Raw genomic sequence first — 27844 nt, 5'->3', positions numbered from 1 at the left:
GAACCACACCAAAAAAATCACCCATCATCTTAATTGTTTCTACGTGCGGACAAATGGACTGTCTTACAAGGACTCGACTGTGCTTGTCGTGTTATGAAACACTGACTCGGGATAGAGCTTTTGCGAAAAAGATTAAAAACCTTTCTCCTTCTTCCTGAGATTCTCACCCCATCACAGGGTCCTGCATCCCTCATTAGCAATGCGGCAAGGCTGGGTGGAGCCTAGGTTCTGACCAGTGGGATCTCCCAAGTCACACGGTACCGAGAGAGTTGAGCTTTCTGTCTTACGATCAAATCCCTGTCCAAGCAAGCCTGAGGCCCTGAGACAAGATTCTAAGCAGAGAGGGAAGGACAAATATCGTTGGCCTCCTGGCCGACATGAAGCTTGGATAGTCTCCAAGCACCAGTGGGAAAGAGATGGGCCTGGGAGAACGGCAGTGGCCGAGCAGAGGAGGGCAGAGGCTGGGTTGATGTGTGGACTGGGGTGTGAACAGTGCTAGCCATGGGGAAAGGAGCAAAAAAATTATTAAAATAAGTGTTTAGTAAAAGCTTATTAAAGAAGTTTCAGCAAAATGATTTCTAGCAAACTGGCTGAGAGCCACCCAGAGATGCCAGCTGGTCTTTCCCTTGACGTCTTCCTAGCCTGGGTTTTACAAACTCAACCAACTACCTTCTCACCTAAATTTGGTAGCAGTTATGCCTCTTCTTTAACTATTACCTTGGTTTAGAATACAAAGCGCTGGCTTCTGAGTTAACGGTTCAACAAGGATGCTTTCCTGCCTGTAAACCTCCCGGGCCTCACACGCCCCCTACGTGTTCCTCCCCCAGAGTTTAGGGGGCAGTGGACTGGGGCGAGGAAGGCACGCTTGGACCCCAAACGCCACCTGCACCCTGGCAACACCGTGACTAGGTCTGTGATTCCTCCAGTGTTTTGTTTTTCTTAATAAAGATGGATTTAATGGAGCTGTTTGTTTGTCATACACTTGGTGGCAGTCTTCACATCTTCCTAAGCCTTTATTTTTTCATTTTTAAAATGGGAATAAAATAACCATTTCATAAGGATACGGGGAGGAAAAACAACACGTTACGTGCAACGCACGTAGCACAACGCCCGTCATGGAGGACGTGCTTCCTCGTTATCTGATTATCTGGTGCGGCAGCCCTAGGGTTCTGGCCAGGAGCCGTGTGCTGCACAGGTTATGTGATCTGAGAAGTGATGCCAGAGGTGATTCCTGCTTCAATGTCTCCCTCCATTTTCTTGTTGACCAAGTGGAGGTCCCGGTGATAATTCCTGCCGCCTGGGAACATCGTGAGGTTAAACTAAAATACTACACAAGGGACTGTCTCCTAAGCTGTAAAGACTGGTTCCTAGTATTCTAAGGGGCTGACATGTGAGGAGGGACCGTGACCAGGAGGATGAGGACGAAGAAGGAAGAACCAGGAAGACACTGAACACAGACTTTTCCCGCCCTCAATCACACCCAGAGGCTACCCCGGCTGTCTCTGAGAAGCCCAGCTCCCCACATACGGTTGTGCTGCTGCAACGAACGGGCTTGTGCCAGAAGCAAACAGTTTACCATCACTCACTTTTTAGATTGAGAGGTTCCAGACTCACTGCTCATATTCCTGGGTCAATAGCACACAGATAACGCCGGAAGCCACGGCCTGCAGAATGCAGGCCCCTGGGGCTACCGAGCACCTCCCTCACTCCCGCTACAGGATCACCCTTCCCTCCCCACGCCCGCCAGCGCTGGAGAGATGGGATGGCCAGGACGGCGTGGACTGCAATCTCCCCTAAAGCACTTCTGTTCCACCAGCCAAGGCCCACCAAGCAAATGGCAAAGTATATGGACACTTGCTGTCCTGCCCAGACTGACCTTTGAACACATGAGAAAATGAATAACCACAAAAGAGTTAGGTTATCACAAGGTTCATTCTCTTCTGAAGTAACAAAAGTCACACCAGTGTGTTGAAGTCTGATACCCTCTCCCCCTCCCCCTGCTACAGGGTCCTCATAATAACATTACGAGCTCAGGCTGGAATGTCAACTTGAACTTCAGCATTTGTGGCACAACCAACCATTACTCCGTTTAAGCAGACTTTTTTTATTTGATTGAGCATTCCAATTTACTCTGCACTTCCTGAGGTCCTTGGGTTAAAACAACATGATCTAATGCAATGAAAACCAGCAAGAAAATATATTCCTTACTTCCAGTAGCACCAGGCCAATTGAATCCACCCAAGCACACTTCAACGGTGTTAATCAGCCTGGAGATGAAACGGTTTTCTCTCCTTTCTTTATGTCCACACATTCAACTCAGAAGCCCGCCCCCCATTCCACTCAGTCTTCTGATGGTATATAAACTTTCACAGTTTCAGGAATAACCCAGCATCTCTTGGAGCTAAAAGGTAGTGTCACTGAATAGTTCTGAGGCATATTAGACCAAGAAGAAAAGAAGTTCAGCCTTCAATAGTTAATTCTAATTCTATAACTCCTGCCAGGAGTGTGGGGCATAAGAACTTCGTAATATTCTTTTTTTTTTTTTTTTTTTTTTTTTTTGCTGTACGCGGGCCTCTCACTGCTGTGGCCTCTCCCGTTGCGGAGCACAGGCTCCGGACACACAGGCTCCGCGGCCATGGCTCGCGGGCCCAACCGCTGCGCGGCATGTGGGATCTTCCGGGATAGGGGCACGAACCCGTGTCCCCTGCATCGGCAGGCGGACTCTCAACCACTGCGCCACCAGGGAAGCCCTTTTTTTTTTCTTTTTGCGGTATGCGGGCCTCTCACTGTTGTGGCCTCTCCCGTTGCGGAGCACAGGCTCCGGATGCACAGGCCCAGCGGCCATGGCTCACGGGCCCAGCCGCTCCGCGGCATATGGGATCCTCCCAGACCGGGGCACGAACCCGTATCCCCTGCATCGGCAGGCGGACTCTCAACCACTGCGCCACCAGGGAGGCCCCTTTTTTTTGTTTTTAATATTTACTTATTTATTTATTTTGGATGCCTCGGGTCTTAGTTGTGGCATGCAGCATCTTTCGTTGCGGCACGCAGGCTGTTCAGTGTGGTGCACGGGCTTCTCTCTAGTTGTGGTGTTAAGCGGTTGTGGCGCATGGGCTTAGTTGCCCCGTGGCATGTGGGATCTTAGTTCCCCAATCAGGGATCAAACCGGTGTCCCCTGCATTGCAAGACAGATTCTTAATCACAGGGAAGTCCAAAACTTTATAATATTCTTGAGGACATAAAACAAGGAAAGGGATCAGGGAGAAGTTGGTACTGACTTGGGCTTTAAAGCAAAGACAGGACTTGGTAGATGAAAAGGAGAAAAGAGGATGAGCTGGTACACGGGGCCACACAGTGAAGGCAGGTGTACGCACAGGTAAGCATGGCATGCGTGCACTCAACAAGTGTTAACAGGGCATGTTCCGTGTGCCAGGAAGCGGGCCAGATCCGGGGGCCATCGACGAACGCAAATATCTCCTGGAATCTGCACTCTCGTGAAGGCAGACAGACAACAAAAAATAGGTGAGTAACATGTGGACGTGGCGGATGGTAACAAGTGCTCAGATGACAGGACAGAGCCAGGAAGGGGGGAGCTGGAGTCACGGAGTCACTGTCCCACAGAGTGACCGAGGGACGCCTCTCTGAAAAGTGACCGTCTCAGTAAGACCTGGGGGAGGTGAGGGAGTGAGCTCGACAGCTCGATGGGGGAAGAGTGTTGTGCACAGAAGGTACAGTAGGTGCAAAGGCCCTGAGGTAGAACTACGTGCAAGGAGGGAAAGCATGCTTTCTCAACAGGGAGACGTCGTCCAAAGGGGCAGAAAGTTCACTCTTGGAGGATGAAAAAAACGTACTCTTTTAATGTGTAAAGCAGGGGTCCCCAACCTCCAGGCCATGGACTGGTCCTGGTCCGCGGCCTGTTAGGAACCAGGCTGCACAGCAGGAGGTGAGTGGTGGGCAGGCGAGGGAAGCTCCATCTGCTGCCGCTCCCCGTCGCTCGCATGACCGCCTGGACCAACCCCCCCAACCCGTCCATGGAAAAACTGTCTTCCACGAATCCGGTCCGTGGTGCCAGAAAGGTTGGGGACCGCTGGTGTAAAGCACAAACACAGAGACGGTAGATAATCAAATGTAGTATATTTATGGCATTAAGATTTCATGGGGTGGTGTAAGAGGGTCAATAGGAAAAAAATATCTAAATAGGCATTTCCCTTCTGCTCCCGGCGGAGGCAATAACGAAAATACGTCAAGAAACAGAGTTTGAGGAACAGTAAAGGGGCCGAGATGGCTAGAATGGAGTGACCAAGAGGCGTAGAAGAGAACAGAGCAGGTGCAGGAAATGGTCCGATAGGTCATTGTAAACCCTCTGGCTTTTACTCTGAGGAAATGACAGACGTTGCATCACACAGGAGTGATGCGACTTAGCTTTTAAAAGAAGCCCTCTGGCTGCTGCATTGAGAGTAGACTGTGGGATGACCACCGCGGGTGGGCGCTGTGGCCCAGGTGCCAGGTGATGGTGCTCCGTCTAGGATGTCCAGGGGAGGTGGTGGGAAGCAGTGGGTTCTGCGTCTGTTGAAGATGAGACAGACAGGAGACGCATGGATTGAATGTGAGGGTGAAAGAAGGAGAGTCGAGCCTGACTCCAGGTTTTGGCTGGAAGGCCAGGAAGGATGGGGTGAATGCCGAGCAGTAGAAGGGGGATGCGGGCGAAGCACCAGGAAGAATCGCCACCGTCCTTGAGGGGACCACTGAGAGAGGAGCAGGAGAGGCCGTCAGGAGGCTGGGCCTGGTATGAGTGTGAGATGCCTTTGTGCCCAAAGACAGACGTTGAGGAGAGACTTGAATCTCAAAGCCTGGGGTCCAGGGGAGGGGCCCGGGCTGCAGATATAAATCTGGTCCGAGAGGCCTGGCAGTGAGATCAAAAAGGCTGTGAGGTGGGGAAGAAAAAGGAACAAAAAGAGAGTAGACAAAGAGAAAACAAATTCAGTGGATCCACACGCAAGTATGCCAATAATTACGTTAAAGATTGATGGATTAAACACTCCAGTTGAAAGGCAGAGATGGTCAGAATAGAGATTCTATATATATGCTCTGTCCAGAAGAAATGCAGGTTAAATATAACAACACATGTAAGCTGAAAGTAAGCGGATGGAGAAGGATACATGAAGCAAAGAGCGGGCATGAGACGGCTCAGTGCTGTGTTACTACAGAGAAAACAGACCTTAAGACAGGAAGTACTTCCAGAGACGAAAGGGGACATTTCATTGAGATAAAATGATCAGCTCATCCAAAGTCATAACAACCATAAATGAGTGTGTGTCTAACTACAGAGATTCAAAACACATGAAGCAAATATTGCTATAATTAAAGGGAGAGGGAGACCTATCCTCAATTCTAGTGTGAGATTTTAACAGCCCCCTCTCAGCAATTGACAAGATTGCTAATAGAATAACTAGGCAGAAATCAAGAAACACAAGAAGATCTGAACACCACCGCCTACGTTTTTAGGTACCTGACAAGGGCGGAGCACCGTTCTTTTCACTCATGGTACCTCTAGCAGCATAAACTATATGCTGGGCTAGAAAAAAGCCTCTATAAACTTTTAAATATTGAAATCATATAAAGTATGCTCTCTGACTATAACAAAATTAAATTAGAAATCAATAATAAAAATATAACTAGGAAACCCCCAAATATTTGAAAATTAAACAACACACTTCTGAACAATCCACAGACTGAAGAAGAAGTTAAAAGGGACATTAGAAAAGGTTTCAACAGACTCACAGACACAGAAAACAAACTTATGGTTACCAAAGGGGAAAGGGAGTTTGGGATTAACAGATACACACTACTATCTATATATAAAATAGACAAGCAATAAGGACCTACTGTATAGCACAGGGAACTATATTCAGTATCTTGTAATAAACTATAGTGGAAAAGGATCTGAAAAAGAATATATATATGTAACTTAATATATTTATATATAACATATATATATATATAACTTAATCACTTTGCTGTACACCTGACACTAATACAACACTGTAAATCAAGTAAACTTCAATAAAAAATAAAATAAAAATGAAAGCAAACAAAACAAAAAACAAAACAAAGAAGTTTTCAAACGGAAGGATAATAAAAATACAACATATCATAATTTGTGGAAGGCAGCCAAAGCAATACTTAAAGAGAAATATACAGACTGCAATCTTTTAATTTAGAATCTAGAAGTCCAGCACAGGTCACCCCATTCTAGATTTTGAGTGCTTCTGACCTTTTAATCCTGCCTCAACAAGGGAGAAGCTCTCACTGAATGACTGAAGGTCTGCAAGCTTATCACAGGGTCCTACCCCCAACTCCCAAAAGCCCAAGTGTCTCCACGAAAGATGCTTGGGCTACAGGAGAACTCAGAGCAGAAGGCAACCCTCCAACACCGTAAGTGCAGGCTTGCTTTGATACAGATTTCTGGGAGGTTGGTGAATGAAGCCCATGAAATACAGTAAGTTTCTGGAAAGTCCAAGAACTTGAAACATCATCATCCCAAAATAAACCGTAAATGAGGAGATGCCACCAGAAGGCTCTGAACACTGTGAGGATGTTTTCCCAGCTCTGGTCTAGATACGTCACAGTTTCTGGTTTTAGGTCCAAGCCTGATTCAGTTTTCTAGATAAATAAACCCTCCCCAGCCCTGATCCTGCAGCTTTGCCCGAGCAGAACTGGTCTGGCGTCAGTGGAAGGCATCCAGAGCAGGACTTCACAGCTGAGGCCGGAGCTAGTGTTTAATCAGGCGCCTACGAGCCTCTGGGAGAAAGATCAGGCCCCGTCAACAGGTCTGCTCAAGTGGCACCGGTGACAACGCTGGCCAGGGCACCGAGAGCGTCTAATTACAGTGTGGCCACAAAACTCATACGTCTCGCTCCTCCTTTGAATCAGAAAGCGTCGGCGCCGGACTCCCTGCCGCCCCTGTGCACACCTCGCACATGGCGCACATGCCCGTCTCTCAGCTGCCTGCTGGTCCGTACAGGCTCTTCCCCCTGAACCCATCTCTTCGTTAACTCAGATCCCAGCGCATCCCAGGCTGGAAGAGGCCTCCACACGCACCCCCGCCTGGCCCCTCGGGCTGCCCCAAGCAGACCCTGCCTCTTTCTGCAGCCCTCCTGGGGTTTAGAGACCCTCCTGCCTGCAAAGTCTTCCTTTGCGAGACCTACAGACTTGACAGGATTTTAAACATCACACGTCCCCTCGGAGCATCCTCAGCGGAGGCACCATCCCTGCGGCGACGCCCCTTCACCTGTCTGGGGACCACTGGACGTCACGGCCCGAACCTCTCCGGACGTGACCCGTTCCTGGTCTCTGCAGCTCTGACTCCTGCCGGGCAGGGCCCCGGCTTGCAGAGCCCAGGGCTGGGCCCCACGCGGGCTGCAGAGGGTGTGGCAGGGACGGGACACGGCAGACTCAGCTAGACCGCGGCCCCGCTCCCCCTCCCCTGGTCGCAGAGCTGGGGTTAGAGGTGGCAGGCGGCGGCGGCGGCGGCGGCGGGGGGGGGGGTCTCCGGGTGACTGGCCACACGAAGCCGCTGCCGTTACTCCCGGGCGCCCCGGCGCGGAGAGGCCTCGCTGGCGGCCTCCGTGTCTCTACCAGGAGCCGCCGCCCAGGCCTGAATTCCCCCGCACAGCCCCCGGCCGCCCAGGGGCCGCTGTCCTGCCCGCAGGGCGGGTGAGCGGGCAGCTCCCCGGCTGCACAGGCCGCGACCCCAGGCGTCCCGTGGCGCGTGCAGGGCGCTTGTGACCCCTGGGCAGTTGGGCCGGAGCCTGTGACCAGGCCCGCCTCTGCCAGCCTCCCTGAGGGCCACCTGGCCCCGAGGGAAAAGCGTTCCTCCCAAATGTTTACCTGGCACGTGGCAGGACAGCTAGAGCGGAGGGGTCAGGAGTTTCCCGCACGTCGAGAGTGCGGTCAGGCCTCTCCCCATCGTGCGCGGCGGCAACGTCCCCCTCCTCAGGGACGGAGGCTTATTCACGCCGGGCGGCCGGCCGCGCGGGCGGGACGCCTCCCCGCCTCCCTACCTTCCGGCCTTTTTATTTTATTCTATGTGACTTTAAATAGTATTTATTTGTTTGTCTGTTGGGCTGCGCCGGGTCTTAGTTGCAGCGAGTGAGATCCGGCTCCCCGGCCGCGGATGGAGCCCGGGTCCCTGCCCTGGGAGCGCGGACCCTTAGCCACCAGGCCCCCAGGGCAGTCCCCCTTCCTGCCTTTCGGGTGGACTTCTGGAGGCTTCCGTGCGCATGCCCCGTGTCCACGATCCCCCAGAAGAGGCCTTCCTTTCCCCCGGGCCCCGACCCTTCTGGAAAGGCGGGCTGGGTTCACGGCGGGAAGCACTCGGCTGCTCGGCCTCTGCCAAGTGGCTGCGGGCGGTGTGGACAACCAGGCCTTGACCTCGTCAGCGAGCCCTGAGCCCCGCTTCGTTCGGCTCTCCTTGCGGGCGGCGGGGCCCCTGGCTCTGGCAGCGTCGGGTTGGCGGCCCCACAGCCCGTCACCCACACGGGGGCGGTTCCGAGAGGGAAGGTCGCGGTCCCTGGAGGCGCCCGCGGAGGAGCTGAGCCGCGCTGCCCCAGGCGAGCCTTGGTCCTCGGCGCAGAGAAGGGCGCTGACTCCCGCTGCCGCCCCGAGCCGCCCCCGAGCCGCCAGCCCGGCCGGACGCTAAGGTCCCGCAGCCAGGGCCCAGCAGGGCCCACAGTGCCAAGGTGGGCTTTTACTCCCTCTGGCGTAACAAACCTCGCTGGGCCTGTTGGGCAGGTGTACGGGGACCCTGCCTCCCCGAGGGCCTGGGGCCCTGATGAGGCAGCGCCGCGTGGTCCCGCCCCTGCCCCCACCTGCCCAAGGCAGGACCCCTCCCTGGCACACGCACACACGCACGCACACACCCACACACGCAGCACGCACACACGCACGTGCGTGCACACACGTACGCACGCACGCACGCAGCACAACACGCACACGCATGCAGCACGCGCACACACACGTACGCACGCACGTGCACACACACCACATTCCCCAGCGGACCCACCTCACCCGCCAGCATCGTGCCCCCCTGAGCCCCTCGAAGGCCGCAGGGACTGGTGGAGCGGTGGAAATGGGGTCCTTCCACCTGATCCCGGGCCCTTCGTGGAGGCCACGTCCCACCGTGCCAGCGCTGCAGGTGCCCAAGCGGCCCTGCGCCATCCGCAACCATGTCCTGGGAGCAACCGGGGCCACCTCCCACCTCTCTCCTTCACTCTTCCCAGAACCGAAGGGTCACTCCCCGTCCCCCAGCATCTAGCGCACCGAGCAGCAAGGTCGGCCGCCTTCCCAGTGCTCCCGGCATGGCCCAGCCCCCAGCACCTCGCGCCTGGACCTCTACAGTAGCTCCTAAGGGCCGTGCTTCTCCCCTCACTGCACCCCCGTTCGGTCTCTTCTCGGCACACAGCCCTCTAAGACGTAAGCGTGATCTGCTCCAACCAAAACCCTCCAATGGACCTGGCTCACTCCTCACGTGCCTCCGGGGCCCCACGTGATGTGGACCCGCCACCCATCCAAGCTTGCCGGTGCCCCTGCCGATGGCTCCGCCTGCCCCACGCCAGGCCTGCTCTACCCGGTGGGCCTTTGCCCCAATCTTGGCTCCGTGCCACCGCTCAACCATGCTGACCCCCCAACACACTATTCAAAGTGGCAACATGGGGCTCCCCAGGGGTCCAGTGGTTAGCACTCTGCGCTCCCACTGCTGGGGACACGGGTTCGATCCCTGGTTGGGGAGCTCGGATCCTGCGTGCCGTGGGATGCAGCCAAAAAAATCAAAAGACAAAGTAATTTTTAAAATGAAATAAAACGGCAGTCTGTTCCTGCACCACTTACACATCTGGATTTTCTCACCCTGCTCTTCTTGAGCTTTATTCATATCACGAATATCATATCATGATATTCAACTCATATCATGAGTTATCACCTTCTAACTCACCACGTAATTTACTTAAGTGTGATGTTTACCATTTGTTGTCTGTTTTCCCGTGGAAGCGTGCGCGTTCCAGCAGGCAGGGGCGTTTCTGTTCAGTGATGTGTCCCAAGCACCGGGGAAATTTTCTGGCACACGAGAAGGTGCTCAATGTTTGCCGCGTGAATGGGCAAAAAGAATGTCACCCTTTACCAACAGACGTTGCAGCTCGTCCTGGGCCCTGAAGCTGCCCTGCCAGTGCTGCCGGGACCCCCAGAGCCCATGGTGCGAACCCGCCTTCCTGCTAGCTCGTAGGTGTGTCTGCACCTGGCGGTGACTGCACAACTGGGATTAAACTGGCATCACCGGTTTAAGCCAGAGACGGAAGAAAATACAGTAAGTCCCCTACATCCGAACGAGTTCCATTCCAAGAGCGCATTTGTAAGTCTGATTTGTTTGTAAGTCCAACAAAGTTAGTCTAGGTATCCAACTAACACAGTCGGCTATATACCGCTGCTTTCACGCTCGCTTCTGGACATCCTGGGCTTGAAATAAAGATGCTGCACTACTGTGGTCTACACAGTCCTGTACAGTAAAGTACACAAAAGCATGACCACTTGCAGAGGACGCACACACGTGACAACGTACGCCAGACACGTGAACTAACACGTGACTGGACACGCGAACGCATGTTCGCATCTTTGAGAGCTTGCGATTTTGAAGCTTCATATGCAGGGGCCGTACTGCATAAGAAAGGGCAGCAGAGCCCCCTGCGGGTGGCCTCCCCTGTGCGGCTCCCTGTCAGAGAAGCAGAGGGTGGGGAGGTGGCTTGGTCCGGTTCACAGACCTGGCCTAACTCCCAGCCACTCCACCGCTACCTGGGCGGGTGGAGGACAAGCGCCCCGCAGGGTCGTTACAGCGGCTACGGAGATGATCTTGTGCGACAACCCAGTGTGTAGTAGGGACCTGATCGATGACTGAACGCAGTGGCTGCCTTTGTAGCCCAAGCAGCGTGGCTGCATTTGCCTCGCAGGTTGGTCCGGCACCTCTGAGGCTCATCACTGCTGTCCGAGCACCACCGGCTCGGCTGGTAGCTACCCCACAAAAGTAACATCCTGGCTTCGTACGTGCACTGGCCTGGAATGGAAAGCTGACAGATCAGAGAAGTGCAGTGCGTGGAGCAGTCACTCACACAAAAGCAGCCAAGTAGTTCAATTTGCTAAATACCCCCTTCATGGCTTCTCACCACAGGGCGGTGTAAATGAAGGCCCGATGGAGGGCGAAGCAAACACACACGTTCCTGGTTAAAGTGAAACATCCACAGGTGGTGACTGCTACATCAAACTCATATTCTCTTCCCCTTCGGGAAGATTTTTCAACTTCCTTCCTCTTCAGGTAGAGAAAGTCCCAAGCTTTGTTTCTAGAGCCACCACGGTACTGCTCACAGGTCTGCAAATACCGGACCCCGTCACTCCCCGGCCTCTCTCTTCGGAAAAGAGAGGAATCTGTTTCATTCTGTAGATTTGGCTTCTCCTGGCTGGGTTCTGCTACCTTCTGTTCCCCCTGGGATCTGAGCAGAAAAGCAAAGATCAGATCGAAGCCGGTCTAGCCCATCATCCGCCTACTGATGTAACGTTTCCCCCCTTTTATTTTTATTTCTCCCCCTTTTAAATTCTTGCCAACTCCTAAGAGATACAAACCCCACTAACAATAATGCCTGCTTTCCCCCAAATTAGATAGATAATAAGTACCATCGATTTAGCACCTTCCGTTACATCCATCATCTCTCATTTAATTGTCACAATCACCCTTCAAAGTAGGTCACAAAATCCCCTTGTTACCCGCGAGGAAGATCACACTCCCCAGAGCTGGTTCTCACAAGGTCTCGGAGCTAGAAATCCACAGGGCTGAGATGTGAACTCAGGTCTATCTGAATTCCTTTGCACTGATTGTCCCGGCTGACCATTCGGTGTTCCCAGAGGAGATTAATCGCATCTCGCCCTGGGCTGTAAACCTAGCAAGTAAGGAAAGCCAGGTACCCAGGTGCCAGCTGACTCTCAGCTCGTCCCTAATGTCCTCTCGGGGTGCGGCCGCCTTATTTTCTTCATCTTCCAGCCCAGACCCTACCGAGAACAGAGATCCCAGCCCTGAACTACATTGTGAGTTTCCTGCAAGCCGGGGCTTCGTGCCCCTGATCAGTGTTCATGGTTGTTGAACTAGACCTTGATCTCCTTGCCCACGATCTAGTCGTTTTTCCCAGTTCATCCAGGGCCCCACCCCCAAGGACCACTGCTGCTACCATCCCCTGGCTGGCGTCTTCCTGTGTAAATGAATCACTGTCCACTTTGGGCTACTGTCCCCCTGGACTCCTGACCTGCCCCATCCACCTGCCGGCGCTCTCATCAAATGGCCCACTTCCCCGTCTCCTGTTTCCACCTAGCCCAGTTTGTTCCTCCTCCAATCCAGTCGCCAGCACGGCGATCCTGGCACATCTGACACTCGAGCCCACTCGCATGATGAGAGTGGGTGGTGAGTAGAACCCGGCCAGCCACAGCCTTTGGAGTTTTCCGGGTGGACAGAGGAGGGTAGGCGGACGGCTTCCTGCAACAGCACAGCATGTCCTTCCTGCAGGTTCTGTGCTGCTCAGACGACTTCCTCCTGGGTTCCTTCCCTCTGTCCCAGGCGCTGCCCTAGACTGCTCATCTCCACATGGACAACTAAATGTTTTGTCCATAAGGACATCAGAAAAGTGCCCTCGAGGATGTTTTCCAGCTCTGAAAACTCCAACTCTATGATTTAAACACCAAACAGTAAACCTACAGCCAAAGAAATAGCCAAAAACAACCAAGGAACTGCTGTGCCCAAGGCAGGCATCTGATAGGATGCAAATCTGAGCTACTCTCGTGGGCACTGCTTACTATCCCGACAGCTCCAGAACCAACAGATCCAATGCGACGGTGAGCGTTCAGATGAAGGAGGAGAGAACTTAGCAGAGGGTGGGATTGCTTCCAGTTAAGGGGCAGGGGGTTTACGCATTCAACAGACCTTTATTAAGCACTTACGTGCCAGGCCCTATTCTAGTCTAGGCGCTGGGGACGCTGCCGGAAACAAACGAGACACATACAGGCCCTGCCTTTGTGGGGTTTACTCCTCAAGTGGTGGGAGAGAAGCCACAAGTACATAACGTCTAAACCTCATGAGGACGTGCAGTCCTGCTCTGAACACGAGGCTGCTGTCCACCTCCCTAACCTGAAGAGGAGTCCACTGTCCGCCCAACACACAGGTAGCTCTGGAAAACAGGTGGGCTAGAGCAGAGGCAGCGAGGTTTTCAGGAGGATAAAGCCAACAGGGACCCGATGTTGGGGAGGAATGAGTGACCACAGCCGCAGGGCACGGCTCGTGCCTTGTGTCGGGCACATGCTAAGGACTTTCCGAGCATCGTCAACGTTTGTCCCGTGCAGCAGGTCCTACACACGATCAGCGACATCGAGCCTCCTTGAGTCTATGGCAAGTCAGCTTTGAAGGGCAGAGCCTGGATTTGACTTCAGTGGGTCAGACTCGGAGACGGTGCTGACTCAATATCCCCGCAAAAGAAGGGTGTTCATTAAAATAAGGTCTCCGCCATTCCCCCCTTCCAGTCTCTTCAGAGTCTGCTCGCAGTTCTAGCAACTTCTCTGAAAGCGTCACCATCCTCCTCTCCCGCCCCAGCCCTAAAGTGTCTGGGGGACCTTCCTGCGGGTTCGGATGATCTGCCTGAAGGCAGCCCAACACCGCCACCTAGTGTCACCAGCGGGACGGCCCAGCCCGCCCGGTGCTGAGATCTGCGGGTCCTGATGCCGCTTCAAACCCTTTTCTTTTCCTGACTGCAAAAGAAGATGCTTATTGTAAAACGTTCAAGTATGCTTGTAGAGAATGATTCTAAAAGCCAATTTACACAGTGGAAAGCCAAAGCAGCCCTGATTTGACCTCCATATGGATGTTTCTCTAATTTTCCTTAACTCCCAAACTCCACCCAATGGTATCTGTTCTTGTGATACAGTGTTATTGGTTATGTGAGGTGCTATCCTTACCTGTGGGAGAGTCACGCTGGCGTGTGGAGGGTGAGTGCTACAGTGTCTACAACTGACTTCCAGATGGTCTGGGGGGAAGGGAGGGAACGGGGCTACGACAGTGTTAGTGACCGATTCCGGATGGTAGCACACAGGTGTCCGTTGGACGGTTCTCTTCACATCTCATAGGTCTGACATTTTGCAAAATAAAAAGTCACAAGCATCACTGGGACAGGCGAGGAGAGAGGGCAAGCATGTTCCCAATGTCAATATCCAGATTCAGGAATGAGGACCGTGTGTGTCCTTGCGTGGGACTCCTCGGGCCTGTGTGTTGCTTACGGGCAAATCGGACCCTGGGGGACTGGATTCCAGCCAACAGCCTCAAGGGCAGCTTTGCACCTTCTTAGACATCAGTGGCTTTCCCTGCTTGGTAAGCTCGGTGGAGCCAACCAAACAAAATATGGTTAACCCTGCACGGCATTAGACAGAAGATGATGGACATGACTGACTGACTGGAAGCAGAGAGGATGCAGGGAGAGGGTCTCCTGCTGGCCTGCAGCGCAGGCGCTGGCTTGAGTTGGCTCATCTTTTTTTTTTTTAAGATCTATTATTTATTTATATTTGGCTGCGCTGGGTCTTAGTTGCAGCACGCAGGGTCTTCATGGAGGCACACGGGCTTCTCTCCAGCTGTGGCGTGCCGGTTTTCCCTCCTCTAGTTGTGGCGCGTGGGCTCTGTAGTTTGCGGCATGCAGGCTCTCTTGTTGAGGCGCGCGTGAGCTCAGCTCTGTAGTTTGCGGCATGCAGGCTCTCTTGTTGAGGCGCGCGTGAGCTCAGCAGTTGTGGCGCGCGGGCTTAGTTGACCCGCGGCATGTGGGATCCTAGTTCCCTGACCGGGGATCGAACCCGCTTCCCCCGCATTGGAAGGCAGATTCTTTACCACTGGGCCACCAGGGAAGTCTCAGACTTGACTGTCTCTTGAGCTCAGTTTCTCTCTCTCCCGGTTGGTACACAGGTGCCGCTCCATCCCCTCTCAATGCTGGACAGTTTTCCTTGTAGATGCTCCCTTTTTTTTCTTGATCAGCTGACATTCCTTTTCTATTTCTACACTAAAGCAGGAGAGGAGTCAGAAACAAAATGGAAAGTAACAATAGTTGAAGGGACTCAGGGAAGGGCCCCGAAGGGTAGGCTGACCCCTTCTCCGGTGGGATTTAGGGCAGAGGACACAGCGCATGTGGGAGAGGAGAATCCTCCAGGCTCCTGACGGGACCACGTGAGCCAGAGGTTGCGTCACCCCTGAAGTTAATCGTGCCTGTCACCCAAACATTCTTGCTGTGGAAAACCCTGAGCTAAAGTAAAGTGTTAAAAAAAGTGTGCCACGCTGAGGGGGGACACAGAGGCAGGAAGAGGGCCCTTTGCGAGCTTCATGCCCCGATCCCCATCCTTTCCCTCCAGGCCTGCGGCGCGGTTCCCCTGAGGTCATGGATGGAGCCTGTGAAAGTGCTAAATAACAGGGCGCAGGGGGCCGGTCCTGGCCGAGAGAGGGTCTGGCGAGCGGCCTGCCCGCTGCCTTTCCTTCTAGTCGTGTCCGGGGCAGGAGAGACTGGCCCGGGGACTTGTCCACGTTTTTATTAACTAGACATTTGGTAGGGCGATAATGCTAGTCAGAGATGCAGAAGTGTGCTGATGAATACTTAACAACAGGCCCGGGGGGTGGGGTAAAGCCTGGTTTGAGGGTTAGTCCATTTCCATGGTGTCCATATCACCACCGTGGCCAATTTCGAGCTGCCAACGTGCAGTCATTAAACACAGAGTTGGGAATAAACGCACACAGTTGCACAGCCAGCGCCCTTGAGCTTGGCTTCCTCGCATCACTGAAAACCACAGTAGTATTTCCCAAGGAGTCTTGGAAGTAACAGAGGTGATAAAGGCGTCTTTCTGTTCGCGAGGTTCCCGGGACAGCTTCCCCTGTCGTGCCGCGGAGCCTCACGTGACGTGCGGCCGAGCCTCATGTGACGTGGAACTTGACATGCTGCCTCGTTCCCCCTCCTCAGGGCTCAGCCCAAAGGTCACGTCTTAGGCGAGGCTTTTCCAGGCTCCGTGATAAACCCCTCACCTCCCTCCCTTGTGGGTCTCTAATTTATTACCATGTTTTGTTTTCTTCACAGCAACTATTTCTGTTTTAGGCATTTTGTATTGAGTTCTGAATTTTTTGTGCGTTTACGTTTTCAAATTGTTTATGATTGTTTTGCCTCGGCTGGAGCAAGCGCTTGACCTGCCCATACAGAGCATCTTCCTATTGATCAGCCTCCTGTTTTCTCCCTGCTAAGAAGCCAATGACTGCACTTGGATCTCCTCCCATTTCCTTATCCCAACCTTGCCACGCTTTCCTACATCATGAGCCTCGTGCCCCGTCTTCTGGGGTCGCAGGTCTAGGTTGCTTCCACGTCACCAATGGTGCTTTCACCACCTTCTCCCTTCATCTCTTGGTTAGATTTCGTCAGTTATTGCTTTCTTCAAGGTCTCTGACCCTTTTATGTTTGGGAGTGTCTGCTGTCGTTATATTTGAACTTGCTAACTGTAATGTTTGGGTCACAATACAGTTTCTCAGACATCTGTTAGGACTTCACAGACGGTGCTGCATCAAGTCCTGCCAGGAAGCATTGCTGAAACTGGCACACTTTCGTCCCTTGTTCTGCTCGAGCTGGTTATTTGCTTGCTTGCTCTTAGGTCCGTTTTCCTCCCGTTTCTTCCCAGCTCAGGGCTGCAGAGCACGTGCCGGGCTCTCTTGCCGTCCTGCTTCTGGGTAAGCTCTGCCGAACTGGGCCGAAGCAGAGGTGGGGAGGTGGGCCTTCTCCCTCTCTGCGCAGCTGGCATCTTCCTCAGTGGGCTCGCCTTTGCCTTGGACCCGGCTCCCTGGGTGGGAGCTGCCCCGCTGTTCCCTCCAGTCAGGCCTGCCTTGGTTTACCCTCCGCCAGCTTCAATTTCCCTCCTTTGGAAACACCCAGGGTGACTTCTACCTTCTGGCTGGGCCCTAAGTCAGGGGTGACTGGATGTGCTAAACTCCACCAAAATTTTCTGTCCGGTTTTCTCTCCAGCCGTCACCTTTCACAGATTACAGGACAGGTTTGTACTTTTTTCATTGTTTTGACGTTTCTGGAGGAATATTTTGGCTCTTCAAATACTTTTGTTAAGCATTGGGGGATATTTCACCAGCTATCTTATGCTGTAATTCCATCATCAGTATTTTACATAATATCTTTGCAACCCTTGTGCTTGTCAAACAGGTAAAGAGAGATGGAGCCTGAGATTCTGCATTGGCATTTCAAAAATTAGAGCCTCTCCAACCATGGAACTATCTCCTGCTTATCACTTTTAACAGTTTTAGCTCAAAAAGATGATAAAATGTCAAGGTATCAGAATGGAAAAAAAAAGTGAAATTTAAGGGAGTGGCCTGTTGATATTTCACAATGACTCTGTTCAAGCTCTCCTCTTTAATCATGAATTATTTTTTAAATAAAAAAGTTTGAATGCATTACATTTAAATATTAAATACAAATTTGAGCAATCCTACAAAGCAAATAGTTAAAATGTTTACTTCACTCATTCATGCAAAAATATTTGAGCATACACTAGGTGCTGATTTTTCTAGGTGATGGGAATACATAATACAGTAAAGAAACAAACATTGTCCTTGCATTCTGCCTTTTTCTTCCAAGGTAATAACCCTGGGACTACCTCAACAGGATGAGAAAACTTGAGGCCACAACACACCCGCATAGACTGGTCAAACTGGGCAATTAAACAGTAGGCACACACAAAAAGGAAAAAGACACCTGTTTATGAAGTGCACCCAGTCGCAAAAGCAGGGAATTCTCACACCCCAGCTGTTCTCCTCTAGGGTGGATGTAATAAAGATGCTCCTCCGTCAGTGACACATCTCAGAGCATAGTATGTGTCTTCTGCCTAAAACACCCATCCTGAAAGAAGGATCTGGTTGGATGTCAAGGCATCATCTGAACTGAAGACATGGGCCTAGCAAACCTTCCCTCCCTGTGAATCCTGGACCCAGTCTCCAACCCCCCTCTTCTGCTGGTCCATCTCCCCAGGCTTCTCCCAGCAGAAGTAGCATCTTGCTTCTCAGTGGCTTAATCTTAAAATGTGTTCAAGTTGACTAACCTTGCCTGAGAGAGAGAGAGAGAGAGGAGAGAGAGGGAGAGAGAGAGAGGGAGTGAGCGAGCACACATTTCACAATGCTAGCAATTAAAATGGGTTTGGAGTTCCGTTTTGATAACCAATTAAACTAGCTGCTGTTCCGTGCCCATCTCCCAAGGTGAGAGGACCAAAATTACAACTTGAAAAGCTCCGTAATCTTTGTCAATCAATCCTCTTAAATTGATTCTGTCCATAGCCCTTTAACACTCGTAATTCATTCAGTAACTATCTTCTGAAGAATACCAGCGCGCAGGCATAGAGAGTGGTGCTCTGATTTGGATGGGAGGTCGGGGAAGGCCTCTGAGAAGAGACTGAATGGGCAGCCAGCTAGCTGTGCAGGCCTCTGGGAACAGGGCTTTCCAGGCAAGAGAACGGAGGACCCTGGGGGACTGACTGCAGCGAGCAAGGGAGGAACCAGACGTGAGACAGCGCTAACGTTCGGGGCTTGAACACAGAAGCCACGGGGGAGCTCTGGGTTTTGTTCTGAGCGTGACGCCACGGAGAGCAGGCTGTGCACGTGTATGCGCGTGCGGACAGGAAGGCAGGAGGCCGTGGCAGCGCCGGGTTCAAAGAGGAGCGAGGGCTGGGTTGGAGGGGTAAACGTGGGCAGCGGCTCTCAGGCCCGAAGCACCTCGGGAAGGCAAAGCACGTGTGGGAACAAAACGTCTGGGTCTTGAGCAACTGGGGGAACCGCGGGGTCGGCCCCTGAAGACGGGGAACAGGGGGAGGATAAAAGTCTTAAGCGCAAGAGCTCCTCTTTTTCTTAAGAGAATTTGCCACGCGTGGTAAGGCCAGTGTTAAACTAACTGGTTGGGAGCTCAAGGAAGAGACCAGGGCTGCAGATAACCTGGGTGAAACCGACCTAAGAGTGGGATTCTGAAAGCCGAGGGCCTGGCCGAGCTCACCTCAGCAGGATGCACTTTGAGGGCACTCCCCAAGCTCGGAATCAGGGGAAATGGGTACAGCAAATCATAACAGGATCTAAAGAATCCCAACTCTAAGCCAAGTTTTTCACTAAAACAGTGCAATTAAGAAATTCTATGAAACGTGCCTGGAACACAACTATTTAAAAATTTTGTAGTAACCTGGTATTTTAAGTTTTCTTCTTCAAACGCATAAAATTATGCACTCTTTCAAAACAGACTGTTCTGAAATAACTGCACAATGTAGTCAAAACATATTTATTACTTTTCAGTGTCATTTTGTACACTCCAGTACAAATACAAGAATATAGCCGTATTTACAGTATTGAAAAGAAATCCGTATATTCAAACCCCACATCTAAACACAGTAGCTCTAAGTCCTGAACTACAATAGTTCCGGTTTGCAGTGAATTACTTCACGCCCTGCCCCCTCCCCTTTGAAACAATCCCTTGAAGTTAAGGTTGTGTTTAAAGACAACAATAGATTGTTTCTGAAATGGGTTCACAATTAATTCTTCAAAAACTTTTAAGCACCTCCTTTCCAAGATTTTACAACTGTGAAGCAGATACATAAAATCTGGAAGATAAAATCACTCATTTGGGCTATTAAAAGCAGCATAATGTCTTTAAAAAGGGCTGACAGAGTTTTCAGTGTGCTTAAAATCTGGAGATATAGCCCAAGTTTTAAAATTAAAAGTTAGTCAAACTAGTTAAACAGAAAACAAAGGGGAAAAAGGTAGGGAGGCTGGCTCCTTAGGGTAAGACTCTAACAGACCCACCTTCACAAAATACATTTTATTACAACATCAGTTTTTAAGGTTTGAGTGTAACACCACTCATGTCCCTTTCAAAACAGAAAAATAAAAACCCTGAGGTTTCCCAGGGGCTATTTGTATTTCTATTCGCAAACTATCTGAACCAAGGTGTCCACCAAAATGAGATACATGCTCAAAGCCATGGCAACAGGAGAACTAGATAAAGAAGATTCTGGGATACTATGCCTATTTTAATAAATATTCCCTGGTTACCTCAAGAAGGTTAGTAGCTGGACACCATGTGTGTATTAAAGTGCAGTATTTAAAGTAATTCACTACAGAATAAGTGAATCAAATATTATAAAAATATTTCCACAAAATTTTTAATTCTGTTTAAAAATTCACCAGGAAAATTTCAAATTAGGCATCACATATGTGTATGTGAGCAGTTCCTTTAGGGATATAAACATTTTTAAAAGTCAAAATAAGGTGACATAGATCAATAAACAACTGGCAAACCAAGTTCAAAGTTAGCTTAAATCACAAGTTGCCATCTGATTAGGAAACATCTGCCTACTACATCATCTCTCCAGAAAAGATATAGGACTACATCAGTAAGGGTTCTAACTTAACACAGTTCTCCGGAGTTTCATCTACATGCACTAGTCAAGTCCAGCAAATATCAACAATCTCACAGGTATTAACATTTCATGGCGATATAATTTATAACATTTGCTTTTTCTTACATTTTATAAGTATCCTCAAGTTGCAATTTAAAAAAAAAATCAGTTTCCAGTATCACTTTAATTCTTAATTACACTGGAACATTTTTGTATTTTAGAAAGTACCATCCATACTATTGCTTAGAGTTTACCTTTTTTAAATTTACTGAAAAATCTGAGCATTATCTTTCTAAGCCTTAAAGACTTGCTTAAAGCACAAGAGCAGTCTGGGATCTTAGCCCCCAGAGTGTAAACGACGTCTAACATCACAAATAAGCCCTTGGTGCTGGCAGTTCTGAAAGCACATGAAAACATCTGCCTCAAGAGGAAAAAAAGCCTCTAAATTGGGTAAGTTAAGATTTTGAAATCAGGAGGTCTTTCAGCATAAAGAAACCCTTGTGATCTGATTTAATACTGGCAGTGTCATGCTAAGGCCATGTGACCAATATTTTAGCAAAGAAAAAAAAAAGCCAAGGTAATTTTATAGTAGCAATAGTTTCTTTTTTTATTTTAATATACTTTAGGAAACAATATACAAAGCTGAGCTTTCCCACCATTTCCAGGTAACAGCAGGAAGCTCCAATTACACAAATTTAGCGTTTTGTGATGGCTAAGAACAGCAGTCAGCACCAGACTTGAACAGTTAGCTACAACACAAACATCCTTCAAAATGAAATGTCATTAATAGCAAGACAGGTAAACCAGGGTTTAACAAATGACAACCACTTGGGAAGTGACTTAATCATTCTTGTTGAATTTCATATTTCGTTAAATATTCTTATACATAATTTCCTGTTAATTGCTTTAAACAAAACCTCCCTTAAGGAATTACTTCAATTAAGTATAAATGTTCAACAAGAATAGTTCTGACAAAGAATCCCCAGGTAGTTCAAATTCTAATATGCATTGACCGAAGGTAAAGAAAAATAACAATTTTTGTTTGTTTTAACATGTTTATTATAACAGATACAATTCACATCTGACTAGCTGTTTCCTCTTCCCCCACAACCATGTTCATTGGGCCATTTCCGTATATTGAGCCATCGATGTACTTTCAGCACACATGCCCAGCAGTACTTTTAAGTCCATTCTTACAGGGTGCAAATGGATTTCAATAATTTACACAAACAAGTGGGTTATGCTCAATCACTGCAATTTTAAGCTACTGTACACAGGAATGAAAAGGTTATAGAAAAGTGCCATAGCAACAGTGCCTTAAGAAAGGAGAAAAAGAGGAGCCTTAAAAAATGGATAAAATCAGATCAAGGATTTCAGAGGGAAATGGAACACACGGGAAATGAAAAACATTTCTCTGCAAAACAAATGGAGAAGCACTGCTCTTGATCAGGTGCAAGTGTGGAAACGGTTGTTTCATGGTATTTTGTACACTGCCCATATGGTTCAAAATTGTATCCTTAGACACAGATCGCCTGGCGCTTGCACTGAATTTTTTGAAAATGCAAGATTTCTGAATGATAAATTAACCCCCCAAATTTTTCTTTAAAAAAGCTAATTTTGCAGACAGGTTTACATGTAAAAGGCTAGGTATTTAGCCACCTCAGCATCGATTAGTTTTGGATGTCTAAGCTCTGTTACACATGGCTTCCCATGGCTTCACTCTACAAAACATATTTACAACGTGAAGAATACATCTACAAGAAATCTACATTTCAAGGGTTTTACAAATCAGTCTTGTATCTTTCCCCTGAATTGAATCTCACAGACCCCCACCCCTTGTCATTTCCTTTGCCCAGCTTAACGGTCCAAAGTCTACTTAAATGCAGCTCAAAAATGTTAAGACTGGGCAACAGATTTACAGTTCTGTTCTCAACACCATGTGCAATTATTCACATCTTCACACCATGAAGGAATTCTGATTTTTTAGCTTTTCGAGTTCCTTAATTTGTTGTCTCAAAAATAGTATCCTGAAAAATAAAAGAGGGCAATAGAACCCATGTGGTCATTACAAATGTTACAGAAAAACCAGACTTTTAACTATAAAAATAACTTTACAAAGAAAATGAGTAACTACTAGTTAAGATGAAGTAATTTAAAACTGATTAGTCTAGTTAGGACAAAATCACCATCTGAAAATATTACATATATTAAAGTATCAGGATGACAAAAGTTAGAAGGTTTCCTAGTTTTCTAAAACCCGTTCTCAATAATTAGTTTGAATATAATGACTGACTTAAAAGTAACTGTTCACTGTATCATCACCAGACACAAAAGGCAGCAGATAACATGAGATAAACTTACACTGCATGTTTTCTGGACCACAATATAATAAGCCTAGAATTAACGAGCGGCAAGAGGCTAATCGTTTCTGAAGAACAATTCTCAACATAAATGTAGGTTCATAAAAATGGAGCAAAGTCCAACTGACATGTATATCTACAACAAAAACTAAAACACAAATCCCACAGCTAACTCGATTTCCATGAACTCTGTTAACACTGTTCCTCTTCTGACCCCTTTCTTCTGCGAACTATGACGGTTACTGCTTTGCTCTAGCAGGGTATCTGTGTACGGTCAAACATGACACGTGGCATGGGACTGATACGATCCGTGACGGTTTCAGTAAGCTGCCGTAACGAGTATCGCCTGCCTAGCAAAGCCAAAATGAAGCTAAGTTTTATGCACGTCAGAACTACTGTCAGGGCAATCCTAGAGCAGGGAATTCCCAACTGATATTCAACAAGTACCTCCAGACATTTTCGTAGTTGAAAGGTTAGATAAAAACTCACTTTTCCAAGTTTACTATAAATCCCAACGTGGCATTTATTAAATTTTTGTGATTTCATGACAAGATTAAGCTCTACTTATTGACCCAGTCACTCAGTATAGACAGGAGGTGAAGCCACTGAAAGCTAAGCCCTCGAGTTTGTAATAGGCATTAAAAAATATATCTATACTATTTATTTAACACGGTCTAGAAATCCTACTTGAGTAAGATACTAGATTAAGAAATATGAGACAGAGTTTAAGTGAAAACAATTAAAGAAAGCAGATATATTATCATTAAACTTCCCGGACAACTGAATTCTTAATGTAATTGCCAAGGGAATCTACTGATGCTGCGAGGACAAGGTAAACAATGATTTGAATTTCAACTGAAATATGTACCCTCAGCAAGAGAACGCTGCTCTCAACACAACAGGGGACTCCTGGTAACTGGCTGCTGTCAGCACCCCGCTTTTTAAATAAAACATTACTGGTACCGTATACTGTCATAACGCAAGAAAAAAAGTCTAATAATGAAGCATTTACCATGGGTTAAGAGAAATAAAATCTAGATGCCACTACCATTCACCAGGAATGTTATTAAATTATGAAAACACAGTTTACAGTATCATGGAATGTGATATATCAGAGAACTTTAAATTTCAGAAATGAAATTCAACTTACGTCCTTTAGTCCAATTTAACATCTAATTATTTTAAGATATATAATTTTTAGCATTACCTAAAAAAACCAGAAAAAAATTCATTTCAGTGAAAAGCTTACCTCTGCTCTCGCAAAGTTGCTTGAATTTCACATACTCGGACTAAAGATCTTAAATTTTTTAATTCAGTACAGATTTCTGACATATGAACGCTTCCCATGTTATGGGCTTCCTCTCGCAATCTCGATGCCTATAATTAAAGAAATGAAAATCTCATGAAATATAAGTTATATTCACATACAAAAAATGAAACATTAAATTTGAGTGTAACTTTATACCAAGATTACAGAATAAATCTTTTCCTTTAAATCCACAAAAATGCTCATGAATCTAAGGGGGAAAATGATTTTCTTTTAAAAAACGGTCTCTAATGGTGGAAAGTGTTCATTTTAAGATTTCCCCTTCAGGTTTCCTTGGGAGGATAGTATTTCCCATCTCACAGTAGTTTAGTGCTAGGATAGAAGGACTCATGATTTGTGGTTAAATAAAGATGCTGGATCAGCCAAAGTAAAGTTCAGGTATTAACACTGATAAAAGGGCCTACTGTATCCCTGTATCAAGAGATACACAATATATTTCCATGAACTTAAAGAACATTTCAGATGGTCAGTCATTTGATAAAAGGGAAAAGCCAATGGCAGTAACTGCAATGTCCTAAGGTCCCTCATCCCACAGCAAAAGTGTTCCCTAACTCCAGTAGCTAGTCTGGAGTGAGAGTCGTAAGATTAATAGTACAGCTGAACCTTGAACAACAGATCTGAACTGTGCAGGTCCACTTACACGTGGATTTTTTTCAATAAACACCACTGTACTACACGATCCACACTTGTTTGAACCTGAGGATGACGGACTCCGGATATGGAGGGCTGACTATAAACCATACTCGGATTTTCGACTATGTGGAGGGTCTGCCTCCCAACCCCTGAGTTGTTCAAGGGTCAACTGCACTAACAGATTCTAAAACTATCAGAGTGGCCGGCTGAGTAGAAAAAGCACAACGGCTTTGAGTCATAACACTGCAGTAACTGGGTGACCCTAGTATAGATCTATTTGGTCTTAAAGGCCTCATTAGTAAAATGGAAAACTCATTATCTGCACTGGTTAGTAGTTTTAGAAAGTGGAGAAAACAAACATAAAGCACTTAGCACAGAGCTAAATGCTGAGCACTTGATAATGGGAGCTATACTGATAATTAAAATATTTTATGTGAAACCACAAAAAGTTACCTCACAAATATCCACATCAAATATTTTATAAAGTGACCACAGACAATCTAATTAGAAATTACTTGTTTTAAATACAGCTTGAATCCACTGGTCCAGATTAGATTTTCTCAAAGTAGAATTAAGCTGCCAGTCATCCAAAGGTTAAACATCTGCTGTGATCATGTAACATACCTGCTTCTCTGCATGATCTGCAGGCCATCCTTGAACATGTTTGATGAGATTTTCATTGAAGTGTGCTGCTAGCGTAGGTGTTAATGAACACGTAGGACGGGCAGATGAATTCTGTGGTACAACTGTTGCATTTGATGCATTACTACTAGAAGTATGATTTGGACCAGGTGACGGACTTCTCTGGCTGCTACAAGAGAAAACACAATTGAAAGTGTAGTATGTTTACAAGTGGTCTCTGGGTATCCTAGACACTGTCTGTCAATACCTTTCATTCATTTAAAGGTACACAAATTCCTAACAAAAATTTATTATTTTAACATCAAATAAAGAGAACTTAAACTCCGAAGTATACTTATATCGTGTATTCCTAATACACTTTTGGGGAGTTAAAACAGCCCCTTTAACATTAACGTCAGAGTTGAATTTAAAGTATCAGTACTCTCCCAAATGTGACAGCAGAACCTGTTGACTTTGTATACTACAAACACTAACAAGAATGTAACTAAGCAATGGTCACATTTGAACAGTTGTAGATATAAGGCACATTATTCTATCTTAAGTACATGAAGATATGGAGGGGGAAAAAGTACACTGCCTTTGACTGTTTAATGTCAGAATAAAGTGCTGAATCAGAGGGTGAAATAATGTGAAGCAAAAAACTTTTAATTGCAAAACAATGGAAGAGTTTAATGGCAAAATAAGACCAAAAAAAGCAACACTCTGAGGTTGCTTATCTTCTTCTTCTAAAACTGTATGGCTTGGGCTAGGATTCGGGGATATAAATAATCACCCAAGTTGATTTCCTACCTGCTTCACATCAGTTATTTCCAAAAACTAAGTCTCCCAAAGGATGAATGAAGCATTTTCACCACTGAGGATATTTATAATTATACTGCAGCCTCTAATGCCAATTTAAAAAAAGAATTTCCCCAAAATGTTCTGAGCAATGGCAACACTGCTGAAGTAGATAGCTTCCCAAAGTGATCATTTTGAAGGGAACAACTCTCAAGTGGATGTACATGCTCTGAAATGGTTGGTTAGAAAACAACAATAAAAACAACAGCTGAATTACGTTGCCACCTCATAGCAAGAAATAAAAATAGGAAAATCAATCAAATTAAAATCATTTAAAGTTAATAAACAAAGAAAACCGACAACACAGTACAGTTCTACACAATACAGCTCTATATCTGACAAGCAATCCATATAGGGTCAGAGTTGAGGCTATTATTAGGAAGGACACACGCACGCAGACACACACACACACCAGTTGTAAAATACTGGCCCAAGTTTTAGATGAGATATTTGGCTTTATCAATACATTCAAATCTAAAACTGCTATTAGGAAGTTAAAAATGGTATCATTTCCAACTAATGAAGTAGTATAAAATCATGTGCCTTCTACAAGTATCACATATTATTACTCCCATCATAGTTCACCAAGTAAAATTCTAAAGAAAGAGCCACTTTCTTCAAATTAACCCAGGATTCATTACTAGAGACAATTTACTTATTGTAGTTAAGGTTTGCCTTTGTAAATTTTATAATACACAAAACTATGGTTAAGCTATTCATGGATTCTTCCAAGATCAAGTTCTACGACATATATGCATATAATAATATCCAAACAATATGGCAATATGCCATATTAAGGAAAAAACAACGTGGCCTCAACACACCACGTCAACTTACTTTGAGCGCTGAAGGCTTCGAGGAGAGGCAGGCTCATGACCCTGCTGCTTGTCAGCAGTTACAGGCTGTTGTGTGGCTGATTGTGAAACTGGTCCTTGCTTAACTACTGGAGTACTAACCTGAAATATCAAAATCTGGTGAGACAAGGCTTCTGCCACAGAGACGAAAAGCATGAAAACTAAATAAGAACGAAAGTTCTACCAATGAAATTATTTCTAGTATTATTCTATTATCTTCCCAATTATTTCTATTCAGTGATTTTTAAGGTAACAAGAGTAGTCCTAACTGTCCTTACCTAATAAGATTAGTATTAGTAGTCCTTACCTAGTAAGATCAGTATAAGTGATACAGCCACATTTAACTGTGTAAACTATTGTCATTTAAGGCCGAAATCCACATACTCCTCTAAGTCTAGTTAGTAATCTTAAACACTTTATAATCTAGAGGTTTAAAGAAGTAGAATCAAATGAGTTTCCAAAGATCATGTAGTTAGAAGAAAGTCAAGTTTTGAGACTTAGATCTAATTTCATAAAACAGCCCTGGGCCAAAAAATTACTTAGCAAACCAGCATAAGAAGCTACTTCTCCTGATTTTGAGCCCAGTTTTCTTTCCAGTACACTATAATACCTCTTCTGATTTACTGTTATTCCTGTATCAATAAAAATAAATTCGTTACCACATCATA

General features: G+C 47.3%; 1 protein-coding gene across 2 annotated transcripts in view; it reads right to left on the bottom strand.

The window, feature by feature from the left end:
- Window positions 1-19390: 19390 nt before the first annotated feature.
- WAC (WW domain containing adaptor with coiled-coil) overlaps window positions 19391-27844 on the bottom strand; it is an 85085-nt gene continuing 76631 nt past the window's right edge. For both annotated transcript variants that reach the window (XM_081226949.1, XM_081226948.1), the window contains exons 11-14: window positions 27160-27278; window positions 25468-25654; window positions 24133-24260; window positions 19391-22550 (exon numbers count right to left, since the gene is read on the bottom strand). In XM_081226949.1, the coding sequence (XP_081083075.1) occupies window positions 22481-22550; window positions 24133-24260; window positions 25468-25654; window positions 27160-27278 (504 nt within the window). In that variant the 3' untranslated portion in view covers window positions 19391-22480. The remainder of the gene's footprint in view (window positions 22551-24132; window positions 24261-25467; window positions 25655-27159; window positions 27279-27844) is intronic.

This window comes from Mesoplodon bidens, assembly GCF_964165515.1.
Source record: "Mesoplodon bidens genome assembly, chromosome: 3".
In the NCBI taxonomy this organism is placed as follows: Eukaryota; Metazoa; Chordata; class Mammalia; order Artiodactyla; family Ziphiidae; genus Mesoplodon; species Mesoplodon bidens.
Note: the sequence above shows the minus strand (reverse complement) of the source record. Positions and strands in the feature narration are given on the sequence as shown.